Raw genomic sequence first — 21,699 nt, 5'->3', positions numbered from 1 at the left:
CCTCCAGTTTTTCTCTATTCAAAATTACATCCCAGTTAACTTGTCCCTCAACCCTAATGAACCTAATAATCATGCTCTTATTCATATTTACTCTCAACTTTCTCCTTTCACACAATTTTCCAAACTCAGTCACCAATCTCTGCAGTTTCTCAGCCGAATCAGCCACCAGAGCTGTATCATCAGTGAACAACAACTGACTCACATCCCAGGCCCTCTCATCTACAACAGACTGCATACCCGCCCCTCTCTCCAAAACTCTTGCCATGTACAGAACTGCTCCTCTTCTAAATCTTCATCATAGTGCAGTTACAGTCCAGTCACATCATTAGTTCTATAACAATAGTGAAATTCATGCAATAAAGCTTGGCAGAATGGAACATACAGAGTGAAGGATGGAACCCCAGTAACTCACAAACAGCTAATGAAAGATCTGAGGGTCCAAAGAGGAGAAAATAAGATGGAATCTGAATTAAGAAAGTTGATCTACAATGACAGGATGAAAGATGCAAAGGTGTCCACTAGAGAAGAGAGAAGACAGTGGAGTGACTTGATTAGAGCCTATGAGTTTCTAAATCAGATAAACGAAGTTAACAGTGAAGAGTTTGAAGGTTCTTCATAATATGTAAAAAGAGAGAGACCAGAGGCTATGATTAGAAATTATGCAAGAAGCATGTTAGAAAAAACGTAGAGAAATTATATTTTAGTATAAGAGTGATGGTAGGTTGGAATATCCTAAAAGATTATGATAATCCCATAAGTTTAAAAATTATGAAGCAGCTACTTGACTGACAATAAAGTTCGAGACAGGAGAGCACGAGGGTAGAAACCCCTGTCCCATTCTGTGCCAATAGATAACATATAGGTAACTACACACCTGAGATATGGAGCCCTTGTGGTTTCGTTAGTGTAGTCGAAAAAGGAATCAGCCCTAAGCCCGTCAGCCACAATAAGGACCAGCCTCTGTGCTGCTGGCTGCAGCTGATGCAAGTGTGGGGTCATACCATGGTTGATAGGCGTTCGAAAGTAGATGTCAAACACTGACCCAAAGAATATAAGGTGAACTATGAAACCAATCACAAACAGCCACATTCTTAAAACCCGTCATATGGTTCTAACAAGAATTCTCTCGATGTTTTCAAATATTTTTTGTCTATTTCTTCCTTAATTCCTCTGTCACCATTTCCTATTGAATTTCAAGTACGGTTAGTCGAACTCAAAATTAGTGTCTTGTCTCAACTTTTCTTGTTATATGGTGCAAGATGATGAACTTTTTCAGATCATAGGTCTCGCCTTAGTATTCCATGATCAAACTGGTGTAGAATCAGAGACAGTATCAATAATATCAGCTGGTTGTCAAAGTCATATCTCCTGTGTCAAATCCGGCACCGCAATGCAGAGATCAAAACATCATGGTCTACTCCGTTCTCAGAAAATCATATTGCAAATCCGCAAGTGTTACTTTAGGGAAAATACAACTAGATATTAAGCCATTTTTTTATTGAATTACATTCTGATATTGGAATGCATATCATGATTATTAAGAGAAAATCAATAAACAAATTGGGAAGTCACTACCTTTTTCATATCCCTGCAGGAGACAGATCTGGGGACCCCCAGTTAAGTAAAATCAGTTTTCATAAAAGATACATGCTTGAATACAACTTGATTCCCTTTACGAAAAGGGGAAGAGGTAAAACAAAAAAGACATATAGATTGAAAAGAAATATGCAGTGCATTAGAAAAACGCTCAGGGAGTTCGTGATTGGTCTAGCCGGAGGAGGCATGTGATTGGTCCATCTCAATGTTTTGGTTCCTGAGGATTTCATAAGTGGCACATCTGTCTTACAGGAGCACTTTGAAGATAACATTTTACTGAAAAACTCTCATTTTACAAGTATTTAGAGGTCCCCTACCCAGGTAAAACTATATTCTACAGGCGCACCTTTTCTCACTGACTCATATTGGCGAAGATCACTTTAAACCGTATTATGTATGGAATAATTTAAGGCATGGTAGCAAGATATTGGATTGCTAACATTTATCCTTGCATAGGTTTTTATTGATTTCTGCAAGTGCGTCACTTACTAATTACGTTACTTAACCAAAATTTCCTCTAATGTTGTAGTCCTCATTACTATCGCCATATAGATTACACAGGTCAACAAGACTTTATTTTTTTTTTTGTCCCACAAACTTATATAGGTGGACCTTACAGTATTGTTTACGCTGTATTCGAATCTGTTTTTAGAATTTTTTCTATCAGGCATGGTGTATAAATGACAGAGCAGTTAAATTTTACAATACTCATGTTACTCATTCACAGATAAGGCTGGTATTAAACTTAATAAACTTACCTGTCAAATGAAGAAGTGTACAATGTTTGGCTATATTTGGCCTCGCGTACATCCCTCCTTGGTGTCCAGCAGTAATCTGCCAACATGGAGGGGTGCTACTTTTCTTGGCACCGCTTTTCCATGTCCAGAATGTCCTGGTGAAATCTTTTGCTGTGCTCATCATTGACTGCTCCACGATTTTCCAGGAAAAAGTCTTAAGAGTGAGTCCAAAAAGTGAATTTTTAGACTCATATTGCACCCCAAAGCTTTACACAAGGCCAATAGATCTTTTTCAACATCTCAGTAGTTTTTTGATCCGTGACTCCCCTGAAAATCTTTGCAAACTCTCTTGAATGACAGCTGTGCAGTTTTTTCAACTTCATATAGCTCCTCATTGAATTTCTCTTCTTGAAGCAGTTCCCTAATCTGTGGTCCTACAAAAATACCCTCCTTGATTTTTGCATCACTGATTCTGGCAAATTTATTCCTCAAATGTGTGAATCTAAGGCCAATTTTATCCATGCCTTTGATGAAGTTCTTCATGAACCCAAGCTTAAAGTGCAAAGGAGGCAGCTAAATTTTCTCAAGATCAACAAGAGGAGGATTGATGACATTCTTCTTCGATGGAGTCAGCAATGTTCTTTTCGGCCACACTTTCTTTACGTAATGATTCTACTTGTCCTAGCTGTCCCACTCACAGAGGAAACAACAGAACTTATGTAACCAAGTTACATTCCTAATAAAAGTGCCACGACCTTTATGTCATCACATACATTCTACTTAAAGTCCCCATACTTCATGTTAGCAGCGTGAGCCAGTGGAACAGAGGGAAACATATTTCCATTGTAGAGTAGAAACGCTTTCAAGCTTACTTTTGTTGAGTCAGTAGACAAGCGCCACTCTTCTGTGTTATATTCATGACCAAGTGCTTCCATGATAGAATAAACATCATTGCAAATCACCAGACCATCTTAAAGGGAGAAAAATTCATAGAAAACGACATGGTGATCATGATAAAAACAAAATTTTAGTTTCATTTAGAAGATTCCAGCCATGTAACCAGGAACCCAAAATTTCGGCTTGCTTCTTAGACATACTTAAATCGCAGACAAGATCATTAAGATTTTGACTCAGCAAATGTAGTTCACTTGAAAAACAGTTTGCTTCAAATGTTGGATCCATATTGTCCTCTACTTGGTCTACTTTCTCCTTATCAGACTCATCACTGTGTCATGTATCTTGGAGGCTCTGGCCCAAGTAATTCCTGGCTGTGAGGTACTGACCTCATAGCAGATGGTAGATTAGGATGTTTAACAGTTTGCTTGTATTTTGATGTTATATCATTTATATTTGTCTGGCAGAAGTAACAATTCGAAACTTGATCTATAGGTTCTCCAGACCATAGGAATGGTAAAAGGCCCATGGCATGAACCTTTTCCTATGCTGTGAGAAGCCTGACACATGTGACACAACAGTTAGGGGGCCCAACTTTTATCCTGGTCATGCCCTTTACAACCAAAGTAATGCTCATAGCATTTTTTGATGAGGGGTGTGAGAGAATGGTTTTGCAATATGAATGGCAGTTCATCACAGATGTAGCAGAAAGAACTCGGACTATTTACACAGTTTCTCTTCATTATGATAGTGGATGGGGTACCAGCACAACACTTGAATACACAGAAGCACAATCTGTCAACAGAGTGAAAAAGACACTGGTTACACATTGAGTTCTAGCCTGCTCCTGACAGAGAACTACTACTCAGGAGTGGGCACTCAGAATGTTCAAACATTTCCAGTCGTGTTTCTACAGGCCCCTGGTGGCTCATTTATCTTGGCTTGTGCTTTTAAAAAGAAGCTATTACACTTGACAAACAATAAAAATAGTTGTGTTTGCTAAACTTTTTGTTTCAGATGCTCTGTAGAGCACTGGTACATATATACTGTACATAATGGCATACGAATAAGCTAGAAAAAACTATGGGTGACAAATTCTGAAAACATATTTGGATTCAGCATGCAAAAATGCATTAGAAACATATTTTTTCCATGGGACAGAATCTTTGTTGACCAGTGTATCATAGAATGAATTACAGAATAATCATTTGGTTATGTATCAGCTATTATCTTTGAATATTGAGTGAATTTATTATGCAGTGCTGTTGTCGTATTTATTCAATACAGTGACAGTTGTGAAGTATGATTTGGTCTAGTATGTTAAACTGAATGATACCATAACGGTACCATAATGCATTTCCCTTGGACTATTGTTATGCGAGTTCTAGCCTAACCTAAAATTTTGGATCTGGCATTTTTCTTTTCTTTTACGACTGTAAAAATAGTGTAGCCTTATGAGAGTGCCATATACGTCCAGCTTTCGGCTATTTTTACGTGATCAGTTAGGTTAGGGAGGTTAGAACTCACATTACAATAGTACGTGGGAACTGCATTACAATACCATAAATATAGCCAGTGAATATTTTAAAATGTCGATAGAGGAAAATGCTGGTTGTTTCTGCCTCCTGCTTGTCTGCTGCAACTCCAGGTCTGCTCTTGATGGAATTACTTTTGGATCACGGGAGAATAAAGACCTCATCCTCCAAATACGAGGGATAATATCAACAATCCAGGATGCATGCCATCCTGTGACATTCCTATGGATACCTAGTTTTGTCGGTATCTCAGGGAATGAGGCAGTAGATGGCCTTGCCAAGACCAGCTGTAACAAGGCCACACCTGATGACATTGTTCCTCAAACACATCAACATCTTAGTACCAAAATTCACCACAAGGAGAGAGAAGCTCGGGAAGCAACCATCCTCCTGGACTCCCCCACCCACCTGATATGATACCCTCCATAAACTTCCTGACCTCTTGTATGTCTGCAGGAAAGTGTCACGGAAAAGGGATGTGATTGCTGCTCATATCATCATTTGGTATGACTTTGCTTGGGAGATTGGCATCCCTGCCTTCCTTGAGCAACACACTTGTGTATTATACAAAAGACCTGACAGGTGCAGCCTTGTCCACTGCTTTGTAAGATGTTCCTATACACAACACTTCTGTGACACCTGCTGGACCACCACTCACAACTCCCTGACAGAGACATGATTATTTTCCCCATATTGGCCAGATATTATGTAAACAGTATTAATGATGTGTTGAAGGAATGTCCTTCCTCCCTTAGGCCTTAGTAAGCCCCATTGTTACATTTATATGTACTCGTTACAGTTGCTAGATGCTTCTGGTAGTATTGTATAGGGGTACTTAGTGACAGCAGTAGGATCCCACTCCTCTATCGAGGAGTAAAGTATTGAAATTGAAAAAAAATTGAAGAAGTGAGTGAAATATTGCATAAGGATGAGAATGATAATTATTAAAGCTAGTACTCTGGTAGGCAGCTGGTAATGGATTTCAAAACTTGGTTGACTTGATAAATATATGAAATGACCTGTATTTGTGTGTTGCTTAGTGATTCATTTAATCATTTTTTTCATGCACTCTTTGTTTGTTTGTTATACATGACCAGTAGGTCTGTCTTGAAATTGATAACATAGCCACATCAACAGATTCTACAGTTGGAAATGCATAGTTGATCATATTTGTATGATTAGTTTCGCTTAAAATATTTTGGAGTATTGCATCATTTGTGAGCAATGTTGTTCTTTTTTTTTCAGAAATGACTTGCATAATACAGCGGGGACTTGGTATCAGCCAAGGGGTTTTGATGGTATCACGCAGAACATTGTCACCTACTCAGATACTCACTGCACAATGTCCTGTGAAGTTGAAACTTGGTCCTTGCCAAGGTAGACTATTACCTGTGCGAATGATAAGTATAAGCACAAGTAAAAGAATTATTGGACCTATGGGCTTCTTTTTGCTAGTAAGTTACATTACAGTCTTTTTACAATGCTGATTAACTATGTCGGTTTGTGAAAAGCTTTTTACTGGTGTTTAACCCCTTAACTGTTGCATTGTAATATATACTGAACACTTAAAAAAATCATATGGGCTTCCTTGATGTGTTCAGGTATTGAAAAAAATCATATGGGTTTCCTTGTTGTATTCAGGTAGACTGACCAGTGTTTGAAAATAACTTGGGCTGTAGCATCCGATTACATTACCTGGGATGCCACCATTTTTGGCGGAAAACTTTACTTTAAGCTAGAGATGGGCAGTTCAAGAATTATAATCATATGTGTCCCAGCAGCAGTGAACAGAAGATTAACTACCATAATATTTTTTTTTTTTTTTCATACTAGATCGCCCTTTTCTGCATTAGGAAGGTAGCTCCAGGAACAGATGAAGAAAGGCCACATGTGCTCACATCCATTCTGTACCTGTCATGTGTAATGCACTGACACCACAGCTCCGTATCTGCATGCAGGCCCCACAAACCTTTGTGTATATATATATATATATATATATATATATATATATATATATATATATATATATATATATATTATACATAATTGCTGTTTCCCGCATCAGCGAGTTAGCACCAGGAAACAGACGAAGAATGGCCCATCCACTCATATACACGCATATATACATAATCGCCTACATACGCACATATACGTACATATACATATCAATATATACATACATATACATATCAGTATATACATACGTATACATACACATGTACATATACTGGGTAGCCTTCATCCATTTCTGTCGCTACACCACCCCACAGGAAAACAGCATCGCTATCCCCTGCCTCAGCGAGGTACCACTAGGAATACAGACAAAAAGGCTAGATTCGTTCACACTCAGTCTCTAGCTGTCATGTGTAATGCACCGAAACCACAGCTCTCTATCCACATCCACGCTCTACAGACCTGCCCTTGGTTTACCCCAGACACTTCACATTCCCAGATTCAGTCCCTTGACAACTCGTCGACCCTGGTATATCACATCATTCCATTTCACTCTGTTCCTTCCATGCCTCTCACCCTCTTGTATGTTCAGGCCCCGATCGCTGAAAATCTTTTTCACGATCCTTCTACCTCCAATTTACATATTTGTTTATTAGACATAGTCGCTGTTTCCCGCTTCAGTGAGGTAGCGCCAGGAAACGGACGAAGAATGGCCTTACCCACACACACACACACACACACACACATATAGATATATGACAGCTAGAAACTGAGTGTGAGCGAATGTGGCCTTTGTTGTCGTTTCCTGGCGCTACCTCACGCGGGGGAGGGGGGTGTGTTTTTCATGTGGCGGGGTGGCGGCAGCGAGGTAGCGCCAGGAAAACAAAACAAAAAAAAAAAAAACATTTGTTCACACTCAGTCTCTAACTGTCATGTGTAATGCACCAAAACCACAACTCCCTATCTACATCCAGGCCCCACAGACCTTTCCATGGATTACCTCAGAAATTTCACATGCTCTGGTTCAGTCCATTGACTGCACGTTGACTTCGGTATACCGCATCGTTCCAATTCACTCTATTTCTCGCACACCTCTCACCCTCCTTGTATGTTCAGGCCCCAATTGCTCAAAATCTTTTTCACTTCATCCTTCCACCTCCAGTTTGGTCTCCTGCTTCTTGTTCCCTCCACCTCTGATACATATACCCTCTTTGTCAATCTTTCCTCACTTATTCTCCATATGTCCGAACCATTTCAACACACCCTCTTCTGCTTTCTCAACCACACACTTTTTATTTCCACATCTCTCTTACCCTTTCATTACTTACTTGATCAAACCACCTAACACCACATATTGTCCTCAAACATTTCATTTCCAACACATCCACCCTTCTCCACCCTTCTCCATACAACCCTATCTATATGCATCTTTTACGCAAGCCATCACTGCTTCCGAAAATACATCCCATTTCTCACCCACTCCCTTCTCGTCATTTGCTCTCACCTTTTGCCATTCTACACTCAATTTCTCCTGATACTTCCTCACACAAGTCTCCTTTCCAAGCTCACTTACTCTCACCGCTCTCTTCTCCCCAGCATTCTCTCTTTTTCGAAAACCTCTACAAATCTTCACCTTTGCCTCCTCAAGATAATGATCAGACATCCTCCATCTGCTCCTCTCAGCACATTAACATCCAAAAGTCTCTCTTTTACATGCCTATCAATTAACACGTAATCCAATAGTGCCCTTTGACTATCTCTCCTACACGCATATGTATACTTGTATATATCTCTTTTTAAACCAGGTTTTCCCAATCACTAGTCTTTTTTTCTGCACACAAATCCTCAAGCTCTTCACCATTTCCATTATTACACAACACTAGTTATACCCTCAACTGCCACATTACTAACGTTCGCATTTAAATCACCCATCACTATAACCCGGTCTCGTGCATCAAAGCTGCTAACACATTCACCCGGCTTCTCCCAAAACACTTGCCTCCTGGTCTTTCCTCTCATGACCAGGTGCATAGGCACCAATAATCACCCATCTTTCTCCATCCGCTTTCAGTTTTACTCGCACCAATATAGAATTTACTTTCTTACACCCTATCACATACTCCCACAACTCCTGCTTCAGGGGTAGTGCGTCTCCTTCCTTACCTCTTGTCCTCTCGCCAACTCCTGACTTAACTCCCAAGACTTTCCCAAACCACTCTTCCCCTTTACCCTTGAGCTTCGTGTCACTCAGAGCCAGAACATCCGGGTTTCTTTCCTCAAGCATACTACCTATCTCCGTTCTTCTCATCTTGGTTACATCCAAGTGACCAGATGGTCGCCAGTGCTGTCATATATATCTAACCTACATAGTATCCTTGACTCATAGTTATTTGATATTTTCGGAATATTATATCTTGCAATTAATAGTATACATTATTACTGGAGCCATGATATGGGAAAGGGAGATCATATGTTGGCAACCCCAAAGTGTCGATCGGTGCCCCGTCAACAACGAGGGGCCGACAGTCTCCTTCTGACCCCCCATCACATCCCTCCCATTGGGGGAGGGGGAGAGGCCACATATGGATACTCTTCTAATGTTGAACTAGTAAGGAACAAAGTGTCATATTATAAGAATAATGTAAGGAACTACTACGTAAAATCAACCGTGGCCTGTATCATGAGTATAGCTGTAGGTTAATTATAGATATTAAATTGTAAGGGACATGTCAGTATAGCAGTTTCCCTGTAGGATTATGCTATGTGCAGAAGATTATTATTTACGGTGCTCAAGTTCATACAGTGATACAGTTTCAAACAAGGTCACCTCGAAAATGTATTGAGTGTGGGAAAGTGACAAGGTGAAGTGGAAAATTGACAAAGTGACATAGCGAAGTAATTAACCAAGGAAACTGAAATGATCTCCATGGAAACCCAACGTGATTTCAAGTCACGCAGTAAGCAGACGAGACGCAGTTGTGGGTCACTTCAGTACCCTACGTCATTGGAGAGAGTTAAGTACCCTACCCCCTTGGAGACTTACCCAGCCCTGGGGCATAGCATTCAGTACCCTACCCCCTTGGAGACTTACCCCTGGGGGCATAGCATGCAACGTCCACAAAGAAATCCTTGCAAGCTAGCACATCGATTTGTTACAAAAGGTGTCTTTATACAGTGTGCCTGGCTTGCCTCCTGTGAGTGTAAAGAGCCAATAATGTGTCTACAGTAGACACTGATGAAATCGATTCCAATAGGGCAATGCACGAGGGGCGTGGAAAGCAGCTTGTGTGTCCCGTGCAACATGGCGTGATTGACTCGGCGCTATTGTAGGAAACGCAAGCACGGACGGACTGACCTGACACGGAGGACGTGGGACCATTGCTAGGCCAGGCACGCACGCCCATGTACCTGGCTGCCATCCAGTTACTAAAATGATCCAGCTAAGACCATTGTGTTACACTCACGTAAACTTTCAGCACCAAAGAACAAGGAGTCCCGTGCAATTGAGAATTAGGATCATTATTTACTATTAGTATTTGTGTTAGGACATCAACTATCAAATTATGATATATAGTAATTAATACTAGCAATAACAACGCAACGGTAGTGTTCTTATATTCTCTCTGTACTGTCTTGTATCTATTTTGTCAATATTTTTTATTTCCATCCCCTATATATATATATATATATATATATATATATATATATATATATATATATATATATATTATATAATACAAACCTCCAACAGCCAGGATCAAGCCCGGGACTCCTGTGCTACAGGCGGGAATCTACCGCTAAGCTATGAGACGAGCAGTAACACGGTTGTCCGCCTGTGGTACATGGGTCCCTGGTTCGATCCTGGCTGTTGGAGGTTTGTATGTTCTATGAAGGTGCGCGTTCACATGCACTTTATTCGTGTGTATATATATATATATATATATATATATATATATATATATATATATATATATATATATATATTTTTTTTTTTTTTATACTTTGTCGCTGTCTCCCGCGTCTGCGAGGTAGCGCAAGGAAACAGACGAAAGAAATGGCCCAACCCCCCCCCCCATACACATGTACATACACATGTCCACACACGTGTATACATACCTACACAGCTTTCCATGGTCCACCCCAGACGCCTCACATGCCTTGATTCACTCCACTGACAGCACGTCAACCCCTGTATACCACATCGCTCCAATTCACTCTATTCCTTGCCCTCCTTACACCCTCCTGCATGTTCAGGCCCCGATCACACAAAATCTTTTTCACTCCATCTTTCCACCTCCAATTTGGTCTCCCTCTTCTCCTCGTTCCCTCCACCTCCGACACATATATCCTCTTGGTCAATCTTTCCTCACTCATTCTCTCCATGTGCCCAAACCATTTCAAAACACCCTCTTCTGCTCTCTCAACCACGCTCTTTTTATTTCCACACATCTCTCTTACCCTTACGTTACTTACTCGATCAAACCACCTCACACCACACATTGTCCTCAAACATCTCATTTCCAGCACATCCATCCTCCTGCGCACAACTCTATCCATAGCCCACGCCTCGCAACCATACAACATTGTTGGAACCACTATTCCTTCAAACATACCCATTTTTGCTTTCCGAGATAATGTTCTCGACTTCCACACATTTTTCAAGGCTCCCAAAATTTTCGCCCCCTCCCCCACCCTATGATCCACTTCCGCTTCCATGGTTCCATCCGCTGACAGATCCACTCCCAGATATCTAAAACACTTCACTTCCTCCAGTTTTTCTCCATTCAAACTTACCTCCCAATTGACTTGACCCTCAACCCTACTGTACCTAATAACCTTGCTCTTATTCACATTTACTCTTAACTTTCTTCTTCCACACACTTTACCAAACTCAGTCACCAGCTTCTGCATATATATATATATATATATATATATATATATATATATATATATATATATATATATATATATATATAATTTTTCATACCTGATCGCAGTTTCCCGCATTAGCGAGGGAGCATCGAAACGGGCGAAGAAAGGCCACATCCATTCTCTAGTTGTTATGCGTAATGCACCAGAACCACAGCCCCCTGGCCACAACTCAGGCCCCACAGATCTTAACAGGGTTTACCCCCAACTTCTTCATATCCTCTGGTTCGGTCCATTGGCAGCACGTCAACCTCAGTATACCACATCATTCCAGCTTACTCCATCCTATGCATTCCTTTGACCTTCCTGCATGTTCAGGCCCTGATCGCCCACAATCTTTTTCACTTCCATGTCCTGGCTATATTGGACGAGTTAAAGCGGGAGCTTTTATATATAAGGTGTCTGTTTATGGTGATGTTTTTTCCCAACTTTGCTGGACCTTCTTGTTTTTTCTTTTCTGTCTTAATACTCATAATACTGAAATGGTAGGCAACCATTTCGAAACTGATGATTTTACAGCATTAATGGAACATGTTGAGGATTTCACTCTTTTCTAGATGTCACTAGAGATTAGTTGATGTTCAAGCGAGATTACCATGGGGCCCATAGCCATGGTTTAAGTAAAACTCCTTAATTAAGACATTAATGACCCAACCAGGCCAATGGATTGCCAAGCATGCTTTGACTACTCACTTCCCTATAGGGTAAGGAAAAGCCAATAACCTTCTTACATTCAATACTTAAATAAAATGTCATGGATACACATAAAAAAGGCAATTAAATATGCGTAAGCATTCAGTGACTGGAATCTTAATATCTAACTGGTTGCAACACTACTAACAATCATTATGCATGGGTACGCGGATGTTTACTTTACATATGTACGGCTACTTACAGTATAGAAATGTGGCATGCGTCTTAACACAAATGCTGATAGTAAATAAACGTCCAAATTCACAATTGCAAGGGACTTGTTCTCTGGTGCTAAAAGTTCACTGAGTGTGTAACACATGGCCTTAGCTGGATTTTTAGTAGCTAGACTGCAGCCGGGTTTCTGGGCGTGTATCTGTAGCCAAGCAGTGGACCCTCGTCCTCCACGTCAGGTCGGTCTGTGCTTGCGTTCCCTACATGGCGCTGAGTCAATCATACCAGAAGCACGTCCTTAATATTCACACACGCTACTTTTGCCACACAAGCTGCATTCCTTGTCTAACGCAAACTGCATTCCTCGCCTCCCATAAGCTGCATTCCTTGCCTCCCACAAGCTGCATTCATTCATCACCTCCCACAAGCTGCCTGGGATACCTTAGTGGATGTTGAATGCTATACTCCCCGAGCTGCGTAACTCTCCAAGGAGGTAGGGTACTTACTGAATCACTTGAGTCTTGTCTGTTTATTGCGAGACTTGAAATCACGCTGGGTTGTCAAGGCGATCATTTCAGTTTCCCTCTTTGATTACTTCTCTGTGTCACTTTGTCAATTTTCCACTTCACTTTGTCACTTTTCCACACTCAATACATTTTCGTGGTGACATTATTTAAAACTGTATCACTGTATGTTCTTCATTGAGCACCGTTATTAGTAAACTTTTGCACGTGGCGTAATCCTATATGGAAACGGCTATGGACAAGGACATGTCCCGTACTGTTTAATTTCTATAATCAACCTACAGCTTAACTCATGATACATGCCACGGGTTATTTTACGTGTTAATTCCTTACATTATTCTTACAATATAATAATTTGCTCCATAGTAGCTAAACAATATTAGAGGAGTACCCATTATTGGCATCTTTCCACTCCCCCCCCCCCCCATGCAGGAAAGATATGATGGGTCAATAGGTGGCTGTCGGTCCTTCGTTGTTAACCCTTGGCACCAATCGACACTGTAAGATTGCCAACAATGATCTCCCTCCCCCATGTAGTGGCTCTGGTAATAATGTATATTCATAATTGCAAGATATGATATTCCCAACATATCAAATAACAACTATGAGTCAAGGATACTATACAGGTTAGGTAGATATTAGGACAGTTACAACCATCTTCTTCCTAGTTGACTCCGTCTGTGTTTGTTTTGCGCGATAACGACATGGCCGCGCGATAACTTTATGCACACAATCAGATTTCGTCTTGTCCAAAAAATCTATCGTCTTACATATTCTTAACATCCCTGACTGTGCTTTTTTCTTTCCTTTTTCAGAGTATTCCTGTGGCTACGTTTTGTCTCGGGACTTGGCAGGTTCGGCGCAGAAGTTGGAAACTGAATCTTATATCAGAGTTAGAGTCAAAGACCACTGCCCCCTCAGTTGAATTTCCACAGGAGTAAGTTTGAGAAATACATGGTAGAATGAATTTGATGAATAGTACGATCTGGCCAACAGGATATATTGGTACTTATATTTATCATTGCCTCATTCTGAATACACTATTATGGTTTTGCATTTGCAGCATCTTCCTTACTGTTCCCTTGTTTAATACTAGTTGCCTGTTGTACTTGATTTTCACTTTGCACAATTCTGTATGCAAATGAATTTTATTAATTTCCATTTTCTGTATCCTTCAGTCCAACATTTGATCTGTACAGGACATGCTTATATTTTTTAGACATCAACTGTTTGTAATATTTTGGTGGTCTTGTCTTTTAAAACATTAGATGATTAAGCCAATGGAAATGGTGTAGGTGAAATAGATATAAAAGGTATGAATCTTGAATATCACAAGACTTTTTAGTCTTGTAATATTAACGTTTACAACATTTTTTAGATGCATTAGTTATTGTGATTGGAATGAGACAAAGGTGAAGCCACTTTTTTGCACTATAAGATATGGAACATAGTTGTTTATAGACTTCACCACATACTGAAGAACCAAGTTAGCTAGAGGGAGCGCGAGAAGAGGGACTCCTATATGAGGATATAGACAGTGTGTAAAAGTACTTTTAATGTGTAGAATTAGATAAAATGTTGAGCATGTGTAAAACAGTTGTGTGGATCTGGCCATAAAGAACAAGTTGGTAATGAGGGAAAAAATTCTAGACATCTTCCTCACTCCAATTATTTTATATATTTTGATTAAAAATCTCTTATTGGATGCAAATGTTATATGTAGAATGACTGTTCTGTAGAGAATGGAAGTGTAGTTAAGCGTTTAAAAAAAAAAAAATATTGTAGCTATAAGTTGTGTGGCTTCTTGATAAGGAACATTTTTCCTAGTTCAGTGTCAGGTTACAAAGTACTATCATTCAGATCTGTTAAATTGTAAGTATATCTTTCTTTATGTGTAGACTGTATGGTTAACTTTCCACATCATCGTGAAGCACACTACTCTTGTATATCATTGTAATCACATAACTGGTTTACCCACCTGGGTATCAGTAGTGTTAGTGATGCCTGCATAGTGAGCCAGCACTTCAGTGGTTTTCAAGGTGCATCTCTCTAACCCAGTTAGTTGTCTTGTCTTTCAGCTTCACCCACCCATTGACTACTGACATTCCATCCACAAACACACTGTCACTCCTTGTCACACATAATACTTGACTGCTTAAGTCACAGAAGTCATTCTTCATAACTCTGAATTTTCCTATGATGAGTGCTATGCACTACCCCTTCTTTTTGGCAAAGTGGTAGGAGCAATAGATAGAAGTAGTACTTATGGTCATTTGTGAGGAGCATCAGGTAGAAGTAGTTGGTGGAAACAATAAGCGAGAGCATTAGGAAAAAGTAATAGTACTTCATTTAGAAGTAGTCAGTACGAGCATTAGGTAGGAGTCTCTAGAAGCACTGCACAAGGGTTGCCACCTGCCAGTGGCCTGTTAAGGGAGAGGCACTAAAGGCCAAGAAGCAGCACTGGGTTCACCAGTTTTGGAGGCTCTTATGCCGTGGCCACCCCCTTGAGGGAGTTCGCAGATGAAACAGTTATCAGAGATGTGAATAGATAAATAGGTAATTAGTTGCTCTAGTTAGTACAAATAATTCCTTCATGAACTTTGTTCACATTGATGTTATGCTTATTTTGTTTAGAATCATTATTGTTATGAATATTTGAGCTATGGCACCATAGTTTATTAATGTCAGAGACCTGAATTTGAGGAATGTTGCATAGGATACACTGTATTTTTATCCCTACATGCTGCATGCTATTTCCAGAAATGAAAACAAGAGTGCCTTGTATAGAATCTTCACCATCTCTACTTGTTAACTTTCTTCACCAGTGCATAGCCTATTCCTTCCATTATTTTTCTCTTAAAACATTAATTTCTGACTTTATATTTTGTTTGTTTGTAAGACCTATTTCCTCAGATGACATAATGTTGTTTATAACCATCTCAGAACATTGAGGTTTTCCAGTTCTCAAAGCATTCAGATGTTAATTAAGCTAGCAAATCTATCCATTGTGAATAAGAACAACCTAAGCATAACCATATGATACCAGTTCATGGGGTTTAATTGATGGATTACCAGTATTTAGCCACAAATCAAAATTCGTGACATTTTTTATTAGTGTTTCAGTTCACAGACATTCAGAATCCTGAGAATGAGATATAATAATATTCAGTTTCAGGAAACAGTATTTATAGACAGAGATTTTTCAGGTTGTCTGAACTTGAAGACTTGGAGTATCGAAAGGTGAAGATAACAGGATCTTTTGACCACAGCAAGGAAGTCTTCATTGGTCCCCGTCCACTTATGGTAGGTGATGATTTATCTTCTTGTACCATTTATGCAGGGCCAGAAATCTGGATTTTTCTGCTTTTAGTGTTAATAGATTTTGTGCTATACGTTATTGTAATATTGGTGAAGTTGGTGTTGGGACCAGATTGGTTTCTATAACTTAAAACTTTATGTTTTTTAATTAAAAATTGATGCCCAATGAATTGTTTCCATTTCAAAAGAGATCTCTCTCACAGATATCTGGGGATGTGCAGCAGTCAGGGAGTGGACTCATTTCATCTGGACAGAGTGGTTACCTTGTTATCACACCTTTCAAGCTAGCTGAAAGAGAGTAAGACATCTTTTTCTTTTTGTTTGATACCCCACTTCATGCATTCAGAATTAGGTAGGATATCCAGAATCATTTAATACTTAAGTGTGGGAATCTCTCCATGATAGGCAAAATTAACAAAATTTGAATACTAAAACACAAAATGAGTCATTTAAACAGCCATAGCTATTTAAAACCAGCATATCTTTGCCATTTCAACCTTGATACAGCTCTAAGCATTTAAATCTCAATGTGCTGATGCCATTTAAAACAAGCAAATACCTAGTGACCCCACCGTACTTGGAGTTTGAATCTTTCTCTAATGCTAAATTCAAGATGGTCTCCTTTTTGTTAACATTTATGATCCAGTTATGGTTTTTGGCTATTTTCATCATCCAAGCTGCATAAAAGCTTGCCTACACTGCACAGTACCAAGTAGGAGCACATAGCATCTTCCTGCCACCATTATGTGTGAGCTGGGGGCTTGTATGTTTTTCAGTGGGCTAATTAGAGTTGCAGGTGACATACTGCATTTCTCTGTCATGAAAGAAAATGCTGCCTATTCAGTGGGAAAGTTGAGAACATGTTTACAATTACTCCACAATTTCCCAGTAGAACACATACTATATATAAAGGTACATTGCTTATAGGTTTAAACTCTTCTCAGCGAGCTTACTGATCTGTAAATCACCTTGTACCATTCAGACGGTGGCATAGATTTGAAGGGGACAAATAGGAAAAGTGATATCTTTTTATACACGAATTTTTTACTAATACATACATGTATTGTTTTTAGTGAGGGAAATACAATCCCATTTTAGATTGCCAGAATGTAATTGCTCACCCTTAGATAGAACCTTCTGAATATCTGAGAGAACTTAATGCTTGGTGATATACAAATGTGTAAGTCTCAGAGAGATTTTTGTGCTCTCACAAAGAATCACAGGAAAACATTTGTATGTTCTATTAGGGGCCATTAACTCTCAATCAGCATCAGTACAATTTCAATTAGATGATGAAGTTGGTTCTTGTTTGACAACTAGAGCTGTGTTCAAAAGCCCATTATGTAAGGGTAGTGACTTCCCCCTTGGCTTTCTTGTGTATTCTGTCATTGGTAGAGTTTAGCCAATGTGGTCTTGCATAGTAACAGTATCATAACCAGTAGGGTTAGGAGGTGCTGCTATTGTGATAGGCCCAGAATTGAGGAAAGTTTCAGATTTCAGTAGCTAATGGGGATACTCTAGTTTTATGGAGTATCCAAGTCTCTCCCTGCCTTCTCATGGTAACTTTGTTGCTACATCTTTAGGAGTGGAACTAAAGGGAGACATTGCCCAACTCCTTTAGGGCAATAGTAGTGCTAGTTTTCCTTTTAGATACAGACAAATGCTTGGGGTGTGCTGGGATTTTTAGTTTTTCAGACAATGTTGGAGCCTTGCTGCCTCTGGAAACACTGCACTGGAGTTGCCCTCTACCAGTGGCCTGTCAAGGGTGAGGCACAAAATGCTAAGAAGCAGCACTGGAGTTTCCCTGTCATGCCAAGGAATAGAGTGGAAGAATATTGGAGGGAGATAAATGATGGAAGAATGCATAGAATGGTTTATGCAAGGGAGGCATGTAAGGACAGGGATAAGTAGGCTCTTTTGCCATGGCCACCCTCTTCATGGGAGTTCCCTAAGGGAACAAGCATTGGAGATATAGATAGATAGCTATTCCACAAATACCTTTCTTCTGGATTTAGTTGACCTTCCTTGTATGGCTTTGAGTATGCCAATATCAAAAGAGGATAGTGTAGGACAGGAGTCAATTTTCTTTGAGGGTAGGACTTTTTTTTTTTTTTTCCCCAAAGATCCTACTGTATGTGGGTAATATTTTTAAAGTTCATATGGTTCTGTCCAGTGGTGAAAAATTGCAGTGCTGAAGGATGAAGAATCATTTTTACTTTTAACAACACTAGACCTAAGGCTTAGACTCTGGTGATCTATCGTCAAATGGGGGAGGATGATGAGTTTGTGCCACCTTACTTCCCTACAAGCTTCTGTGAGCCTTATGTATCTTATGAAGGTCAAAGGGGTGGAGTCATATAGTCTTGTAAACAAGCATCTGGTAACTTCAAACATTTTATGATGGTCTTATTTGTGAGTCAACATGGATATACCTCATTGTGGGGTACAAAAGGGTGAAACTCATAAGGTTTTACTATGGTAGAAAAATCGGTCTCTATCCTTCAAACCTTACATTATATTGGTGAAGTTATTTTGTATTGTTGAATACACAAACAGAAAGGCTAACTTTCTTTTACAGCTTAACGATACTTATAAATCGAGGTTGGATACCACGAAAAAGTAGAAATCCTCGAACAAGACTTGAAGGCCAGATAGAAGGGCCGGTAGAACTTACAGCAGTTGTACGAAGGACAGAGAATCGTGCACCCTTCATGCCTGATAACACCAAAGGGTCTCCTATTTTCATTTTCAGGTAAAGTATTTTATTTAAAGTTTGAAATTCTCTCTCTCTCTCTCTCTCTCTCTCTCTCTCTCTCTCTCTCTCTCTCTCTCTCTCTCTCTCTCTCTCTCTGATTTGAAAAAGAAAACAGAGTTGTGGCTGATTTTGCTTTTGAAATGTGATAGGACTGGTATGAGAACATAAGTGCTGTGCTTTCAGCAATCCCATGAAGGAGAGAAAAGTCCCATTGATTTCAAGGTCATAAGATCAGAGGTTAGGGTCTTTATGTAGTGAACATTAGAATGTCTCATATATGATGATATGAGGTCTACACTATTTTTCTTGACATAAACTATTCTAAATGCATGTTTACCTCCCATCCTTCCATTATATTTTTCACAGTAAGTTCTCACCAGTAGTTAATTCATTTCATGTGTGACTTTTCTGTTGGACTAGCCAGAGGTTGAATGTTCATTAGTATTCTTCACCAAATTTTGCTGAAATATAGTTGCCCTTCCTTCCATTTGTCTGCTCTTCTCATTATCCATGTATTAACATTTCCCTTTCTATGGTACAAATTGTGTCTCCATTATCCACTAAGACCACACTTAGAATTTTTTTTTTCAGTAGGCTGTTTCTCACTGTATATAAATTCCTGCAGATAGCCCATAGCCACTCAAATCTAAAATTTGCTCTCCAGGATTAAATAGAGCCTATTCACTTAGGTGTAAAATGGAAAAGTCATATATTACTGTCCTCATGTCCTGAGCAGGAAGTTACTCTGTGCATTAATTCAACTTCTAGATAACCATCACATTTTGTTATTGAATAAAGCCATCTTTATGTTCATTATGTATTTATCTGTTTGTTAACAAAACACTGTGTTTGTGATGGACTTTCTTGATCATTCATTCAGTCATAATCATATTCATTTATGGCTCCACCATGGACCAAGGAAGAAGCCTGCATATTTTGTAGTTAAATTAACTAGAAATGTAAATTTCATCTGTTTATGTATGTGTGTGTATCTTTCCATCCATAAGTGTACCTGCTTGTCCATCCATTCTTTAACATTCTTATACTAAAACTTCACTTCCACCCAACTTCTTATTTTTCCAGATTTCCATGTTGTATTGCTCTAGAAGCCAGAAACAGATATGTATGTATTTATAGATTGAAAGGTTAAAAGTCAAGGTTTCTTTGATCTAAGGAAGAAGTGCTTCCTGTGTTATATACGACCTAGAAAAAGAAGAATCATTTTTGTATAGCCTTGGTCTCCTGTCAAAAGTACTACGTTCGATTCATAACTTTTCATGTCCATAGACAAGAAAAGGACAAAACAGTATTGGTTTTTCTATTCTTGTACCTGATTAGGAAGGGATTTATAGACAGTGGTTTTATTTACATGCATCAAAAGTATGTCATCTAGAGCCAAACCACACAGATTACAGTACTTGAATTTAACATGTAGATATTGTTCTTCTATTATTGTGATTAGACACAATTTTGAAGTTTAGATTAAAACTATTTTTGTAGTGCAGAATAACAGTCATTTTAACTACATTTCAGGGATGTACCATCAATATCAAAGATGCTAGGTACTGCACCAGTCTTCCTAGATGCAGTAGAGAGTTTTCCTGGAGGGCCGCAAGGTGGTCAGACTAGAGTAACAATGCGAAATGAACATCTCTCTTATATTTTTACATGGTATGTAAACTAGTTGCTGTATAAGTTCTTTTCTTTTTACTGTATAACTGTCATGGCAATTGTGGTACTAAGTTTCATTTGTTTAAGAGAAATGCAGATGCAGTGTTAGCATCTAAGGGTACTTTATGACATGATGATACCAGATTTTATTGTTTTTAGGAATATGGTGATAGTCCATTTTTATAACTTACTGACATATTTGCAATAATTCTTGAGAGCGAGATATATGAATAGAGGCATTGATATAGAAATAGTTTCGGAGTAGAATAAGATGAAAATGGGTATGGGTAAGAATTAATGACAATGGATTTAGGGAGGAAAAGGATGCTTTTGAGAAATTTTGACTGTAAGGTATGCATGGAAGACTTCTGAAAGCTTTTAAGAGTTTTTTGATGAAAGTGTTGATAAAAATATCTATATGTAGGATTAGACTAGAAATGAAAGGAAATGGTGTTGATAATGTAGAGAAATATGGGAAATTTAATACTCTGTGATGATTTAAAGGATATTACTATAATGGCTTACTTTACAAGTAATGGATGGCTTCCCTTCACAGGTACAGCTTATGCTTAGCAACATCATATCTGTGGTATCGTCGTTTCATCCGGGGAATGCCTCTCATGTAGATGCTTCTTCCAATCACTGGAACCTTTACCTGTGTGGAATAACCATATTTCCATATTGAACTTAAAAGGATTTAACTAATTGTATATATGTACAGGTTGATTGTCTTAGAGGTTAAAGCTAGTTTAAAAGTTACTCCTTAAGTCGCACATGAGATGAAAAAATTACAAAGGAATTTAAGTGCGATGTATTATAATTTGTAATATTGTCAGCATGTAATATATTTCAAGTTTTATGTTATGTGGTAGATGTGTTTGTAATTGTATTCTAAATAACATTAAAGAATGCTTTTGCAATCA

At 39.0% G+C, this 21,699-nt stretch overlaps 2 protein-coding genes across 2 annotated transcripts in view; one reads left to right on the top strand and one right to left on the bottom strand.

Moving 5' to 3' along the window:
• PIG-N (Phosphatidylinositol glycan anchor biosynthesis class N) overlaps positions 1–1,612 on the bottom strand; it is a 78,712-nt gene extending 77,100 nt beyond the window's left edge. The window contains exon 1 of the mRNA XM_071671327.1: positions 875–1,612. Within this exon, the coding sequence (XP_071527428.1) occupies positions 875–1,089 (215 nt within the window). The 5' untranslated portion in view covers positions 1,090–1,612. The remainder of the gene's footprint in view (positions 1–874) is intronic.
• A 164-nt stretch (positions 1,613–1,776) lies between these two features.
• Positions 1,777–21,699, top strand: Surf1 (surfeit locus protein 1). The gene is made up of 8 exons (XM_071671328.1): positions 1,777–1,917; positions 6,008–6,216; positions 13,848–13,969; positions 16,239–16,335; positions 16,554–16,648; positions 18,929–19,102; positions 20,639–20,776; positions 21,333–21,699. Exons 2-8 carry the CDS (start codon positions 6,010–6,012, stop codon positions 21,400–21,402), a joined length of 903 nt encoding a protein of 300 aa, XP_071527429.1. The 5' UTR covers positions 1,777–1,917; positions 6,008–6,009; the 3' UTR covers positions 21,403–21,699.

The sequence above is a fragment of the Panulirus ornatus genome, chromosome 16, assembly GCF_036320965.1.
Source record: "Panulirus ornatus isolate Po-2019 chromosome 16, ASM3632096v1, whole genome shotgun sequence".
NCBI classification, from domain to species: Eukaryota; Metazoa; Arthropoda; class Malacostraca; order Decapoda; family Palinuridae; genus Panulirus; species Panulirus ornatus.
This window is presented reverse-complemented; position numbering and strand designations above follow the sequence as displayed.